This window comes from Trachypithecus francoisi, unplaced genomic scaffold, assembly GCF_009764315.1.
Source record: "Trachypithecus francoisi isolate TF-2019V2 unplaced genomic scaffold, Tfra_2.0 Lachesis_group8, whole genome shotgun sequence".
In the NCBI taxonomy this organism is placed as follows: domain Eukaryota; kingdom Metazoa; phylum Chordata; class Mammalia; order Primates; family Cercopithecidae; genus Trachypithecus; species Trachypithecus francoisi.
The window spans coordinates 67,972,679-67,986,458 of record NW_022681473.1 but is presented as its reverse complement, the minus strand read 5'-3'; the positions used below and the strand labels follow the sequence as shown (position 1 = coordinate 67,986,458).

At 57.6% G+C, this 13,780-nt stretch overlaps 1 protein-coding gene across 2 annotated transcripts in view; it reads right to left on the bottom strand.

Annotated features, from left to right (window-relative positions):
* CAPN5 (calpain 5) overlaps positions 1-13,780 on the bottom strand; it is a 57,391-nt gene that overhangs the window by 29,717 nt on the left and 13,894 nt on the right. For both annotated transcript variants that reach the window (XR_004435678.1, XM_033204481.1), the window contains exons 2-3: positions 9,814-10,013; positions 746-877 (exon numbers count right to left, since the gene is read on the bottom strand). Coding sequence is in view for 1 of the 2 variants with exons in the window: in XM_033204481.1 (XP_033060372.1) it covers positions 746-877; positions 9,814-9,978 (297 nt within the window). In the remaining variant the exon portion in view is untranslated. The remainder of the gene's footprint in view (positions 1-745; positions 878-9,813; positions 10,014-13,780) is intronic.

Sequence of the window (13,780 nt, the reverse complement as noted above, 5' to 3'; positions counted from 1 at the left end):
TGCAGGTGTCCAGAGCTCCTCAGCCCCACTGCCAGCCCCTCCCAAGGGATGGCAGAAGGGCAGGGATGAGCAAGGGGCCATGACCAGAGTCTCCCTGCAGTCCCCGACAATAATTCTTCAGGGAGCCAGGGTCTGCCTCCACTCTGGTCTCCCTGCCTCCTGTGCACTGAATCTAAGGCCCCGCTGCCACGCGCTGGGATAGGAGGTCGGGTTGCAGGACCAGAGCCCATTCTTTCCAACCCAAACCCTTTGGCCCTAGTCCAGAACACTAGCAGCTTGGAACCGGGAGTTGTGAAGCTGGGGATCGCCAACCCACCCTTGCTCAACAACTGGGAAAAGTCAGGCCCAGAGGAGGACAGCGACCAGCCAAGTCACGCAGCAGGTCTGTGTCTGTCAGGGGTCTCCTGAGCCCCACCAGTGGTGTCCACTGCACACTAAATGTGATGCACACAGCTTCCACATTTCACAGGTGTGTGTTAATCCGCCAAGTGTTCCCAACAGCGAGGGCGGGGAGAACATATCAGAATGACCTTGGGAGCCCCACAGATTCCCAGTGCCTGCCCAGCTGGAGGGTGAGGGATGGCAATTCTGACGCTCGGCCAGAACTGGGGTCCCCCACCCCATCCCTGGCACAGGCTTTTGAAAGTCTTATCTGCCACGTTCAGGTTCCGCCTGTCTGGCAGTGAGAGCTGCAGGCTGCGTTCACACTCCCCAGCACCCTGCCCCACCCTGCCCCAGGCCTCACCTTTTGCCACAGCGACTCCCGAGAGGCAAGTGACGAGCAGGCTGCCACAAACCAGCAGTTGCCCACCTGGCCCTGGTGCAGGTCATGGGAGCTGATGCCATCCACAAAGAGGCGGGGGTCCTCGCAAATGTCCTGCAGAGACGGTGAGGAGACAGCGTGAGGGGCTGAGAAGCATGCAGATGCCCCCCATGGCAGAGGACATGGCAGACACAGACAACAGACACAGACTTGCTGTGTGACCGTGAGCATGGAGAGTCACCTGCCTCCCACCACAGACTCGGGGCCCCATATGGCCCATCTGCTCCCTGCTTGCCCCTCACCCCGTGGTCCTGCCTGGGATCCCTCTCCCCTTCCTGGCTGGAAAGTGCTCCTCTGCTAAAGGTTTGCTGATGAAGAACCTGTGGGAAGAGGTCAGAGCGCCAGACCCAGGGTACTGCCTTCCTTCTGCCCGCTGCGCCCCTCCCTAAGCAGCAAAAGCTCCGTTCCCTTCCTTCTCCAGCACCAGCAGCCTGAGTGCCCACCCCTGCCAGTCCACAGGGGCCCAGCAGGATTAAGTGGGGTGGGAGTGCAGGCATGGGGCAAACACCCAAATCCCATGTGGGGAGCACAAAGTGAGGGGCCAGTGGGGAGCAGTGGGCCAGGCCCCACAAGGCACTTGACTCATACAGTCTTATATCTGATCCTCATGCCGCCCAAGGAGCGAGGAGTTGTCATTCCATTGTATGGGTGAGGAATGGAGGTTCAGAGAGGGACTGTGACTTGTCAAAGGCACACAGCAAGCAAATGCTCAAGTGGAACAAAAACTCAAGTGGAGTAAAAACTTCGTCCCCTCCCCTCTCCTCCGCTCTCGTCCCCTCCCCTCTTCTTTTCTTTTCTGACACAGTCTCGCACTTTTGCCCAGGCTGGAGTCTGGAGTGCATTGAGTACAGTGGTGCAATCTCGGCTCTCTGCAACCTCCACCTCCTGGGTTCAAGCGATTCTCCTGCCTCAGCCTCCCAAGTAGCTGGGATTACAGGGGCCCACCACCATCCCCAGCTAATTTTTATATTTTTAGTAGAGACATGGTTTCTCCATGTTGGCCAGGCTGGTCTCAAATTCCTGACCTAAGGTGACCTGCCCACCTCGGCCTCCCAAAGTGCTGGGATTACAAGCATAAGCCACCGCACCCAGCCTCCATTTTTATTTTCTACAGACCGGCGGGCATGGCCCAAGAGGCTGCTCCATGAGACGTAGCCAGGGAATCCGGCCAGGGCAGCCACTGACCAGGGAATGATCCATGAGCAACTGGCTGCTCTCAGGCCCAGCACTTCCTAATTTCTGGAAGCCCCTTGCCCTGCCTGCCAAGAGAGAGGCAGCCCAGGGGGGCTCCAGTACCAGCTACCCTCTGCACCTGACCCTGCCCAAGGAGCTCTGGCTCAGGCTTTCCAGCTCTTCCTGCGGTGGGAGTATTTTCCTTAAAAGCCCCCTGAGGCAGTGCTGTGAGAGGCAAAAGCATGGGCTTTGTTTTCGGACTGGAGACTGAATTCCAGCTCCTCACTCGGCAGTCTGGCGAGCTCTCTGTGCCTCGGCTTTCTGATTTATAAAGTAGGAACAACGATTTCTTTATGTTGTTGGATTTGGGGCTTGTTTTTGTTTTTCTTTTTTTGAGACGTGGTCTCGTCTGTCACCCAAACTGGAGTGCAGTCACAATCACAGCTCACTGCAACCTCAACCTCCTAGGCTCAAGCGATCCTCTGGCCTAAGCCTCACGAATAACTGGGACTGTAGGTCCATACCACCACAATCAGCTAACTCTTAAATTTTTTGTAGAGATGAGGTCTCACTATGTTGCCCAAGCTGGTCTCAAACTCCTGAGCTCAAGCAATCGTCCCACCTCAGCCTCCCAAAGTTCTGGGATGACAGGCTTGAGCCAATGTGCATGGCCAATAATTTCTACTTTGCAAGGAGAAATCAGTGTATGTAAAGTACCAAGCCCAGGGCCTGACCCAAAGCGAATGGAAGTCTCCTTCAATGTTCAGGTGCTAGGAAGCTATGCCCAAACCACCATGGGTGGCTCCAGCACCAAGAGATGCAACCAGGAAGGGTCAGCTCACCCTGTGTTCCCACAGCTGTAAACATCCCGCGCCAAGGCCTGAGCTTCGGTGGTGGGGCCTGGCCTGATCCCTAGCCCTGGCCCAGGGAACAGAGCAGGCCCCTCCTCCTCTCCCAATGCCTCACTGAGCTGAGGAAGCCACTGCTCCCCAGGGGTTGTGGGTACCGAGGAGGGTGGGGACAGGCAAACACTGAGACATGCCTTTCATGCACCAGGCATCCTGCTAGCACCACAATCCATCCTCACCATGGCACTGAGAGGTGGGCAATAGTTCCCTTTTACAGATAAGGAAACTGAGGCCCAGGGAGGTTGAATACCATGCCCTGGCCACACAGCATGGGCAGATGGCAGCAGCCCTCTGCCTGCCTCCACTCCAACAGGCACTCCTGAACTAGTTCCATCCCAAGAGCTTCTGCGATCCTACCACAGGTGGCCAGCAGAGGGCGGAAGAGGCAGGAAGACAGAATTTGAATGTCTGCTCCCTGACTACTGGCTGTGCAACTTTGGGCCTCACCCGTGCAGACGAGATAAATGACCATCCCTACAGGGCTATGTAGGGACTCTACAGATCGTGGAGCAGAGCAGTGGCAAGAGAAAATGGGGCAGAGGGCCCCTAGTTCCCACCAAGATGGGGACCCTGCTGTCACCTCTGCCCAGAAGAACCAGAGTTTTAGAGGGTCAGAGAAAAGGCTAGAATGCCCCCAAGGGCATGAGCAGCTCCTGAGACCTGGCCCCTCCTTCCAGATGGCCCACAGGGTGCCCCAGGGCCAATCTGCATGGCGGCTTCTGCAGAGCACAGGTCTAGGAAACCCAGTGAGGCCACTTGCTGTCATCCATCCCCAAGGGCACCCCCTCAGGAAGCACAGGCAGGAAGAAGGGACTCGCCTCACCTCCCTGCTGCCCTCCTATCTTCCCTCCCAGCCCTGGCCCACACCCCACAACCAGCCCCTCCTCTGAGCCAGAGGGAGCTATGACTTAGCTTCTGTTCCCTGAGGCCAGGAGGGCAGGCAAGATGGGGAAGGGAGAGGGGCTTCCACATACGGAGGACCCCAGCCACATCCCTGGGAAGAGAAACAGTTACCACCTGCCATCACCAGGGTCTATGGCAGGAAGTGACTCAGCTGTCCCTCCACTTTAGATCCTCCCAGCCAGTGTCCTAAGACAGACACACGACTGCCCCATCCCACAGAGGAGGAGGGTGAGCCCAGGACAGGGCAGTGAAGTCCAAGGTAACAAGGCAAGTAAGTGGGCCAATCCGATGGGACGCCCTAGGTCTGCTGGGCTCCCAACCAGGGTCTCCCCACACTGAGCACCACAGCTGGGACAGACCTGAGGTGCAGATCCAACCAGATCTGGGCCCCAGAACAGGGCTGTGGCCCCAGACACTTCTCCAGTCCTTGAGAGACAGACGGAGCTTTGGGAGTCGCGATTCCCAGCTTCCATCACCCTGACTTGCTGTGGAAGAGCAGGGACCTGGGGGTAATCGTGCAGCCTGGGAAGGAACAGACAGAGCAGAAGGCAGCCAGGCATGTTCCCACTGCCAGGAGAGGCTCAGGGTCACCAGCTCTCACCAAGAGAAGCCACTTGAGGTTGGTGGCACCTGGAGTCTGCTCTGGAATCCAGGGGCCACCTTGGGGCACCTGTAAAGGAACAATAGAAGAAACATCTCATGATGTCTGGGCACCTGCTATGTGGCAGGCACCGTGCAAAACAACCCTGTGAGTGGGCACAATTGGCATCCCCTTTTTACGGATGAGGAAACCAAGGCACAGACAGATTAAGTCACTTGCCCAGGGCCACAGAAGAAGAGGTGAACTGAGATCCAAATTCAGGCAGTCTGGCTGCAGTTTCCAGGTGGACTAGGTTGGTTGGTTTGTTTGTTTTTTAGATGAAGTCTCGCCCTGTCACCCAGGCTGGAGTGCAATGGCGCAATCTTGGCTCACTGCAACCTCCGCCTCCTGGGTTCAAACAATTCTCCTGCCTCAGCCTCTAGAGTAGCTGGGATTATAGGCGCTTGCCACCACACCCAGCTGATTTTTCTATTTTTAGTAGAGACAGGGTTTCACCATGTTGTCCAGGCTGGTCTCAGGTGGGCTAGGTTTTATGGGTGACAAAGCCATCCTTCCTTCACCTGTCACCCTGCACCTGTCCTAACCCAGATTAGGGGGTGTCTCACTAGATAGCAGTGAGACCAAGGGGTTGGGGATGCCCAGGCCCTCACCCTGCCACCATGGGGCCAGGCTTCTCAAGTCCTGTGTTTGTCCTTCCACTTTTCCTGGGCCACTGGCTGGACATAGGTCATAGAGTAAGTGAGGGGAGGTCTCTGCCCACAGGCAGGGACCTTGAGAAGGAGCCAGGCCCTGAACCTCCATGTGAGCAGGGCTGTGACAACAGGAGCCAGAGATAGATCAGAGGAAGCTGCCTGGAGGCAGTGATGCTGGCAGAGCAGGCATGGAGAGTGCTGATAAGCAGGAAGGTTCAGGAGGGAAATGGGGACCCGAAGTGTCCTCAGGCAGACGCTGCCTCCAAAGCAGTCCTCAGGTGCCCAACCACCTGTGCTCCCTTCCATCCTTGTGCATTCTCGCTGGGTTTCCTTAGGGTCCCCACCACCAGCCTGTGAGCGCCTAAGCAGGGCCCAGGCCTGACTTTGCCAACTTCCACGCTTAGCAAAGCTTGGCAGGTTCCACTGGGGCTGCGGACAGGTTCCTGGGAGGGAGGGGGGACAAAGCGGTGCACAGGATTGGGCTGTACAGGGGCTGCCCCTGAGGGCTGGAGGTTGACCATTTCTCCAGTCAACACAGCTCTAGGACAGCCTTCTACACCTGCAGTCACCGCTCCCCTACTCAGCCCCTCCCAGCCAGTTAGACCAGCTTCACCTGACAGGCCACAGCCCAGCCCACCTCCCTTCTCCCTTTGTGGCACAACAAGAAATTCCGGTTTCTAATCCTGGTGTACAAAGCAAGGCAAGGCAGCAGACTGGATCCATGGCACCTGGGCTGTACCTGCAGAGGCTCCCTCCACGTCTGTCCTCCTCCCCCATTCTTTGTCCATCCAGCTTTACCCCAGTCACCTCCCTCCTGGAATCTAGGATCACAGAGGGAATGAACTAGACAGTGGGAAACAGGTCCGGGAGGGACGTGGGACTTCCATCTGGAACTGGAAAGGGAGCTGTAGCCTACGGCCCATCCCCTCTGCAGAAGACTTGCCCTCCCCCAGCTCTACCTCCTTCTCCTCCATGGCGGTCCCCACCCTTCAAGGCCTCTGAAAGCTCTCCCTGACCCCACTGAACCCCATCTCTGAGCACATGCCCAGAAGGGGGTCATTCCTGGGCAGCTGCCTCCGCCTCCCCGTGCTGCCAGGCCTTGCTGCAAACTGCCTGTTTTGTGGCATGAAAAGGCCTTATGTTCAGGGAGCCCAGGAGTAGGGCCATCTCCAGGAAATGGCTTGATGGATAAGAGTCCCAGGGACTGGGCTGGGGCTGGGGCCCCCGAGACTGCCCCGGGGGAATTCTGGAGGTTCCAAACTGGCTTCTGTTCATTGGACCCCCACCCCTCGTCCCCTCTGCATTCCACCAAAGGCCCTCCAGGCTCATACCCAGACGTGGGAGAGACAGCGCACTGGATGAGGGGATGCTGCCCCCACAGTGGTGACAGGAGGCCGCCTACCAGGGCCCTAGCCCTGAGTGAGGAGAAAGGACACCCTGAGCTCCCAGGCCTGGGGACAGTCCCCATTCTCCACGCATCTCCTCAGCCAGGCCTGTGAGGGGCCGGTGAATGACCACTGTACTGGAAAGAACAAAAACATAGCGAGCCTGTGGGCAAAGGGTATGGGTTCAAGGCAAGTGCCCAGGTCAGCATCCAAGAGGACAAGGCCTGGTCCCACCTGCAGAGTCAATAGGAGATGGGATGTCCCAGCCAGAGTGGTTCTAGGTCTCCAACACAGGGTTGCCAAGGAGAAGACGAGCAAGAGAGGGGAACCAGTTTGTCACCTGTCTCCCATGTGTATGACACCACAAATACCTCAAGTCATTTCAGTTTCCAGAAACTGCGACCAGCAAGAATTATCCTTTCCCAATTACAGATGAGGAAACTGAGGCCCAAGTAGGAGTGACTTGTTCAAGGTCACACTTCTAGTGAGGTAGGGCCAAGGCTGTAGTCAAGTTCATTCTGGCTCAAAAACTAGCCTTGGCATTCCATCTGAGAAGCAGGGAGGCTGGGAGCCTGGTTGAGGAGATCCTCCAAGAACAGAGCAGCCACTATAAGGACCAACTCAGCCGGGCGCAGTGGCTCACGCCTGTAATCCCAGCACTTTGGGAGGCCGAGGCGGATGGATCAAAAGGTCAGGAGATCGAGACCATCCTGGCTAACATGGTGAAACCCCGTCTCTAATAAAAATACAAAAAATTAGCCGGGCATAGTGGCGGGCACCTGTAGTCCCAGCTACTCGGGAGGCTGAGGCAGGAGAATGGCGTGAATCCGGGAGGCGGAGCTTGCAGTGAGACGAGATTGCGCCACCGCACTCCAGCCTGGGCGACAGAGCGAGACTCCGTCTGGGAAAAAAAGGACCAACTCAGAGAAGAAGCTGGAGGGGATGGACGGGTATGCATGCAGCACGGCTTCCCATTTGTAAACAGGCGGTCACAGGTAAGACTTCATCAAAACAAGGCTGCCTGAGGTCAAAGTTCCCTCTCACTGATGAGCAGCTGGGCATTACTAATAACCCACTGGGCTGGGCCTGCCTCACTGCTGAGCCAAGCCTGCTTGACTTCCTGCTCCACAAACCTCCCATCCCATTAGTGGGGCAGGGGCTGCCTGTCCCACAGGCCTGTTGCCAGCCAGTAGGCAGTGCCTACACACACGGTTTAGGAAATCCAGGCAGTGCCATGGACCATCCACCCCAGCCTGGTCTCAGTCCCTATCGATGCTGCCCCATGGGCTCCACTCACACAGTTCTCTGGACACCAGCCACCATATGTTCTCTGCCACCTGCCCCCACATCCAGGACAGGGCAGCTCTGCGTGTCTAGAAAGGGCAGAACACCGAGTGAGCCAGCAAGGAATGCAACGAGAGGAGGAGGTGTGGCAAGGCTCCTGAACCTGCAAGGAAAGGGGCTCAGAAAGGGCAGCTGACTCCCCTGGTTCACGCAGCGGGAGAGTACCAAGTGGGCCAACCTGGCGTCTCCTCCTTTCACCGAGGCAGGCCCAGCCTGCTCGCGCCAGGCCTCACCAGCCTCTTTCCAGTCCATCCGGGCAATGGCCAGAGGGCAGGAGGGAGTCAGGATGGGGGCAGCCAGGCGATGGAGTGGGAGGAGGGTGAAGACCTCGAGTGCCCAGCCCTCCCCGCCGCAGCCAAGGCCTCACAAAGACCCTTTGAGGCCAGCTCCCTCCCCACCTACTTGACAAAGGAAGAGAGGAAGGCGTGGGAGAGGGGTCCCGAGAGGCAGAACTCTTGTGGCCAGGCCAGGAGGCTCCTGGGCCTTCCAGAGAGTCAGTACAGGGCCAGAGGGTCTGTTACAGCTCTTGGGACTGAGGTCAAGGGCACCAGGGGCCCTTTATCTGGTGTCAGGAAGGTGGGACGCAGGGAGGCAGGGCTCCTGGGTCCTCACCTACCCCTGCTAGCAGCTCATGGGGGATCTAGGACACGCACCTTCCTCTCTTGGCCTCAGTTTCTCTGCCTCTCAAAAGTCCCAGTCCAAGGACATCTACAGGGTATTTTCAGTCAGAAGGGACTCGAGATCATAGCCTGAGAGGGAAACTAGAAAACTACATTTCATTTTCCCAAAAAGCCCAGAGGATCACAGGGAACTTTGGAAAATGCAAATCTGACCCTATCACAGGCTGCTGAAAGCCTTTGCCTTAGAGGGACCTCACTACCCACAGAGCAAGGTTGAGCATCTTGGCCCCAGATCTGCCATCCCGGGCACGGCCCTCCGCAGGCCCACAGGAGCCTAAGGGGTTCCGACCTGTGAGTTTCTATTCCCTCTGCCTTTTCCCACCCGGCCCTTTGGGCAAAAGCCTCATCACCCTTCACCTCTAAGACGCCTCCTCTGATTACTGGGCTGTGGGAGTCACAGCCTCCTCCGGCCCTGAGCATCCTTGAGACAGCGTGGGCTCCTGCTCTGTGAGGGGATGGCCCTCACAGTGTCACCAGCACAGCCCTGGAGGCCAGGGAGGGGCCTGCGCAGTAACTTCCAGCCGCTTCCCCTCCACCCAGGCCACCAGGGACCCCACTCTGCAGGACCCACAGACAAGCAGCGAACCCCTCCCCAGCCCACCCTCACACCCAGGAATCGGGGTTCATGGGGATGAAATCACACCACAAGGCCAAACATTTCTGTGTAACACACTCTAGCCTCAGGGACCAAGAGGAGCGGTCGGAGAGATGCCACCTGTTCATCATTATCAATATCCATGGTCCCGTACTGGCTGCCAGACTGTGTGTGGAATTTGGCATGCATTACCTCTTTTAATTCTCACAACCACCCTATGAGGTAGGTACTGCTATTTTTTTTTACTATTATTATTATTGATTAATCATCATAATAAATACTTTTCATTTCTACCACAAATGACTATTTCAAAATCATGATGATAGCAATCAGGAAAGCAAATTCCTTACATTTGGATGTCAGTCTACATTTTACTAAAAATGGTCATATCCACATCACCCCATTTTTATTCCAAAAATGACCCTCAGTGGGGCTGAGGTTACTGCCCCATTTTTCCTGTGAGGAAGTGGAGGCCCTGAGAGGGATGAAGGCCTGGCTGGGCCTCAACCAATCCAGTGGTGGGCACAGGATTACAGCCCATTCTCCGAGCTCCCCATCCAGATCAAATCTCACTGTTTCAGCACCCTCACTTTCTCAGCAGCCTGGGGCTAAGGATGCCTCCTACCGCCACTCCAATGTCCCTGCAGACCCAGCCGTGTGGGTGGGCCTAGGCCTGCTCATCCAGCTCCAGCTGGGACCAGACACTGACCTTGGGCCGCTTCCACCTGACAGTGGGCCCTGGCGTGCCCTTATAGTAGAGCGAGTCGTCAGTGGCAGGGAAGAGGGGGTCCTCGAAGAGCACCTTCCTGCGCAGGCAGTCCCGCCTCAGGGCCGAGTAGTTCTGGTCCTCATAGGGCTTCACGCACGAGAACATGGTGGTTGCTGCCTCAGGGAGGGAAGGGGGAACACCTGGACAGGAGGGCAAGAAGACCGTCACTCGTGGAGTCCCTGGGTCCCTGCTGTGCCCTGTGAAGTGGACATCATCAGCCCCATGGTACAGGCAAGGAAGGCTCAGACAGGCGTGGAGCCTATCCAAGGTCACATAGCTGGTATACGGCAGAGCGGGACAGGCACCGACCAGCCTGACTTCACAGACTGGATTCTCTCGTTTCTGAAGCTCAGAGGCAATACCAGGCCCGCAGGCCACTCAGAGCTCAGGCCTGGCCCAGACTGCACCCATCTCGCTGCCTTCCTTTGACCAGCCTTCCATATACCTCCCCAGACAGAATCAGACCAGTGGCCAGCCCTGGCAGCTCCCTGGCTGGTGTGCCTCCCACAGGAAAGCAGCGTGTGCCTCCGGGTTTCCCTCCCATCCTCTGGAGAGCGGCACATTTCTGCCTGGTGTGGGAAAGCCTTGCCCCAGGTACCCCTCTCGGCATCATTCATTCATTCTCTCCAGTCCTCCCCGCACCATGCTGCCTTTCTCACAGCACCTCGGAATAGATGCCTCCAATTCCGTAGAGAGCAGGCCCATGGCTCCTTAACCCTCCCTCCATTCCTTAGGGGCCCTGGTAGGGGTAGAGGGCAGGGCAGGGCAAGGCAAGGAACAGTGGCTGGCAGGGACTGCATATCAGGTGTGCCGAGAGATGCTCAGACGGCCAAGCGCCTGAGTGACCACCCCATTTATGACCCCCCCACCCCATCCCTCAAACTCCATCTGGGCTGCAGTGCAGCCCCACAGCACCCGATCTCCTCTTCCTGGGGCCTGCCCAGGGTAACAGTGCAACCCTTTGGGGGTAAAGGCCACAATTTCCAGCCCAGCCCTGACGGAAACCAGGACAAGGTAGGCTGGCTGTGGGAGCGACATCTGAGAGCAAGACCGACATGAGTGCCAGCCCCGGTGGCACCGCCCTCTTGCTGGGTGACACCAGACAGGTCATGTGAACTCTCTGAGCCCGTTATCTTGGCTCAGCGATGGGAACTATGCAGCGCTGCTGCACCTCCTGGAAGGAGTGAACCCATTAACTGAAGGCTGAGGAGCCCGCCAAGCACGCAAGTGGGAAGAGGAGTGAGGGTGAAGGAGCCGAGACACCCGGTGGTCCCAAGAGACGCCCCTTTTCCCTGGCCAGATGTGCGTGTGTACTGCCTGCCAACAGTGCCGGTGGGCACACAGCTGCCAGCTTTCACAAAATACAACTGAGGCTCAGTGAGGTGAGGTGACCTGCCCAAGCTCCCCCGGAAACCTGGCGTCTGGACAGGGACCCAGATCCTCCGACTTCAGTACCACCGCCTTGGCTGTGTGACCCTACCGCTCTCACTCAGGGTCTCCCCACACACCGTGGCTGAGCTGGGGCCTCATTGGGGCCTCACGTGGAGGGAAATAGGGAAGGGAGAGACAGGAAGGGAAAGAGGCGAGTACGGGCAGTGAGCACGGGCATGGATGGACAGCAGGGAGGGCGAGGGGCCACTATCCCCCCCACCTGCCAAGGGAGCTGACAGCAATTGTCCCCTGCTCTGCACCTGAAGCCATTTCACCTTCTGCCCCCATATCCGTACTGGGGCAGCTGTGTGATCTCAGGCCAACCACTTAACTTCTCGGGCTGCCCCTCTGCCCAGGGAGGCCAGCAGCCCTGCCCCCTCCCACCCATTCTCCCTGCCTTGGAGGCCTAAGGGAGAGAGAGGAGCCCACAGAGCCAGCTCCTGGGCTTCAGGCTTCTGGCACAGTCACCAAGGAGCATCATTAGCACCACGGGTTTCTGGCAGGGTCAGCTCAGGAAGCAATTTAAGCTAAAAGAATTAGATCAGAGAAGCTGAAAGCAGGAGCCCAGAAATTAGCTCTTGCAATTCCAGTGTTTCTGAGCCTAGAGGGCCCAGAGATGGGGAGCAAGCTCACCCAGGTCACACAGCCAGGCTGGTAGAGAAAGAGGGTCTGGGTGTTCTCCAGGCCAGGAAGGGGCCAACGCTGTTGGGAGGGTCCACTCCTGGGGAGGACGGAGGGGAGGCAGAGGCCACGAAGGGAGAGCTCAGCTAGGCCAAGGGCTGCAGAGGGCCAGGCCTGGCTGGCTGAGGGTCTGATACCATTGCCCCATTCCTCCAGCCTTACCCGCCTGCCAGGCTGACCTTGGCCTACTTATGTGAGGTTCTTCTGGCCCCAGCCCTTGAAGACTGCCCTCTGCACCCTCCATCTGCCCCAAGGTCACCTCCCAGTGTATCTATGGGGCCAACACCCCCATAGGGTCAGCTGTCCTCTGCTAGCTCCAGGTAGAGCACTGAAGGCCACAGATAGACCACAAGGCAGGCAAGCTGCTCCACCCAGGACTTTTCTTTCTGAGCCTGAGCTTAGGCCCGCAGCACTTCCTGTCTCCCTGGTGTTTTCAGCTGTTTGGGCCAAGCAGGACCACCTGAGCTTCCCAGCTGCCCTGTGCGCCTGCCCTCTTCCCTCCTCCTGCCAGTTTCATCCCCACCATTCTCCACCCTGGGCTGAAGCTCCAGGGCTTGGAGCTCCTTGCAGCTCCCACAAAACTGTTTCCTCAGGGCCTCTGCACACAGTGTTCCTCTGCCATGCTGGTGCCCCTGGGACAGCACCCATTAACACTGTACCCATTAACACTGCACCCATTAACACTGCACATGACTTGTCTGCCTCCCCAGCCTACCCCATGCCCCTCCGGGGCAGGGGCCATGTCCAGCTCCTCTCTCTATCCCAGGGTCCAATGTGAGGCTCTAGGGACTGAGTAGCTGTGTTGCATGAACCAATAAACGTGAGTGCAGGTGGAATTCCTTCAAGAAGAGAAAAAGGCTCAGAGAGTGGCGGAGGCTCCCAAGGGGAATCAGTTTTCCACATCACAGCCACCAGCACTCAGGTCTGCTGCAGCAGGGCCCACCCCTTCACCCTGGCGCAGGCCTGGCTCTCCTCTCCTCCCCTCCCTGATAGCTGTGTGCCAGCCGGTGCCCACATCCCCACTATCTAGGCGGTAGCCGTAGCACATTCTGCTGCAGCCCGGCCCTTCTCCAGCTCCTGAGACTCAGCCCGGGCCCCCGCTGCCCTGAGCAGGCCGCATCACCTCACTGGTCTGCATGGTCCTTGTCTGGAAGAGACAATGTGCCAGGGCCTCTGGGCCACTGTGAGGAGCAAATAATACCCCACCATGCAGAGCAGCACTCTGTATCCTTTCATGCTCTGTGCCCTGAGGACTGACAAAATGTCGATAGGCAGTCGACATCCGGGCTTCACCCACGATGTGTCCAGACCCCTGCCAGGCATGGGGGGGCTACCACAACTTGGGGTTCCTGTCTGAGTTGGTCTAGTGTGGCCAACAGGCACAAGGCCAAATGAAGTATGTCTCATTCAGCAAGAGGAAAGCAGGGAAGCCTCCACACAAGCCCAGCCACAGAGGCAGGAGAGAAAAGCCATTCCAGGCAAAGGAAACAGTTCACGCGAAGGCTCAGAGGTACGAAAGACATCTTTATTACCACATCAGGGCACCCCCTAAAATGGACACAGTGCTAACCTGGGCCCTGCTTTGGGAAGCCTAGGAAACGAAGTCTGGAGGCTTGAGATCTGCATAAGAGGCTGCAGACTCTGGACAAGTTCCTTGATGTTCCCATCTACAAAATGGCTTAGCTGGTCATCATCTCCAGGGAAGGCTCACTGGTATCAGCCCTCCTCCTCCTGTGGCCAAGGCAGCGGTGAGTCAGACCCGGCCTGTACAGCGAGGCCTCTGTGGACCAAGAGT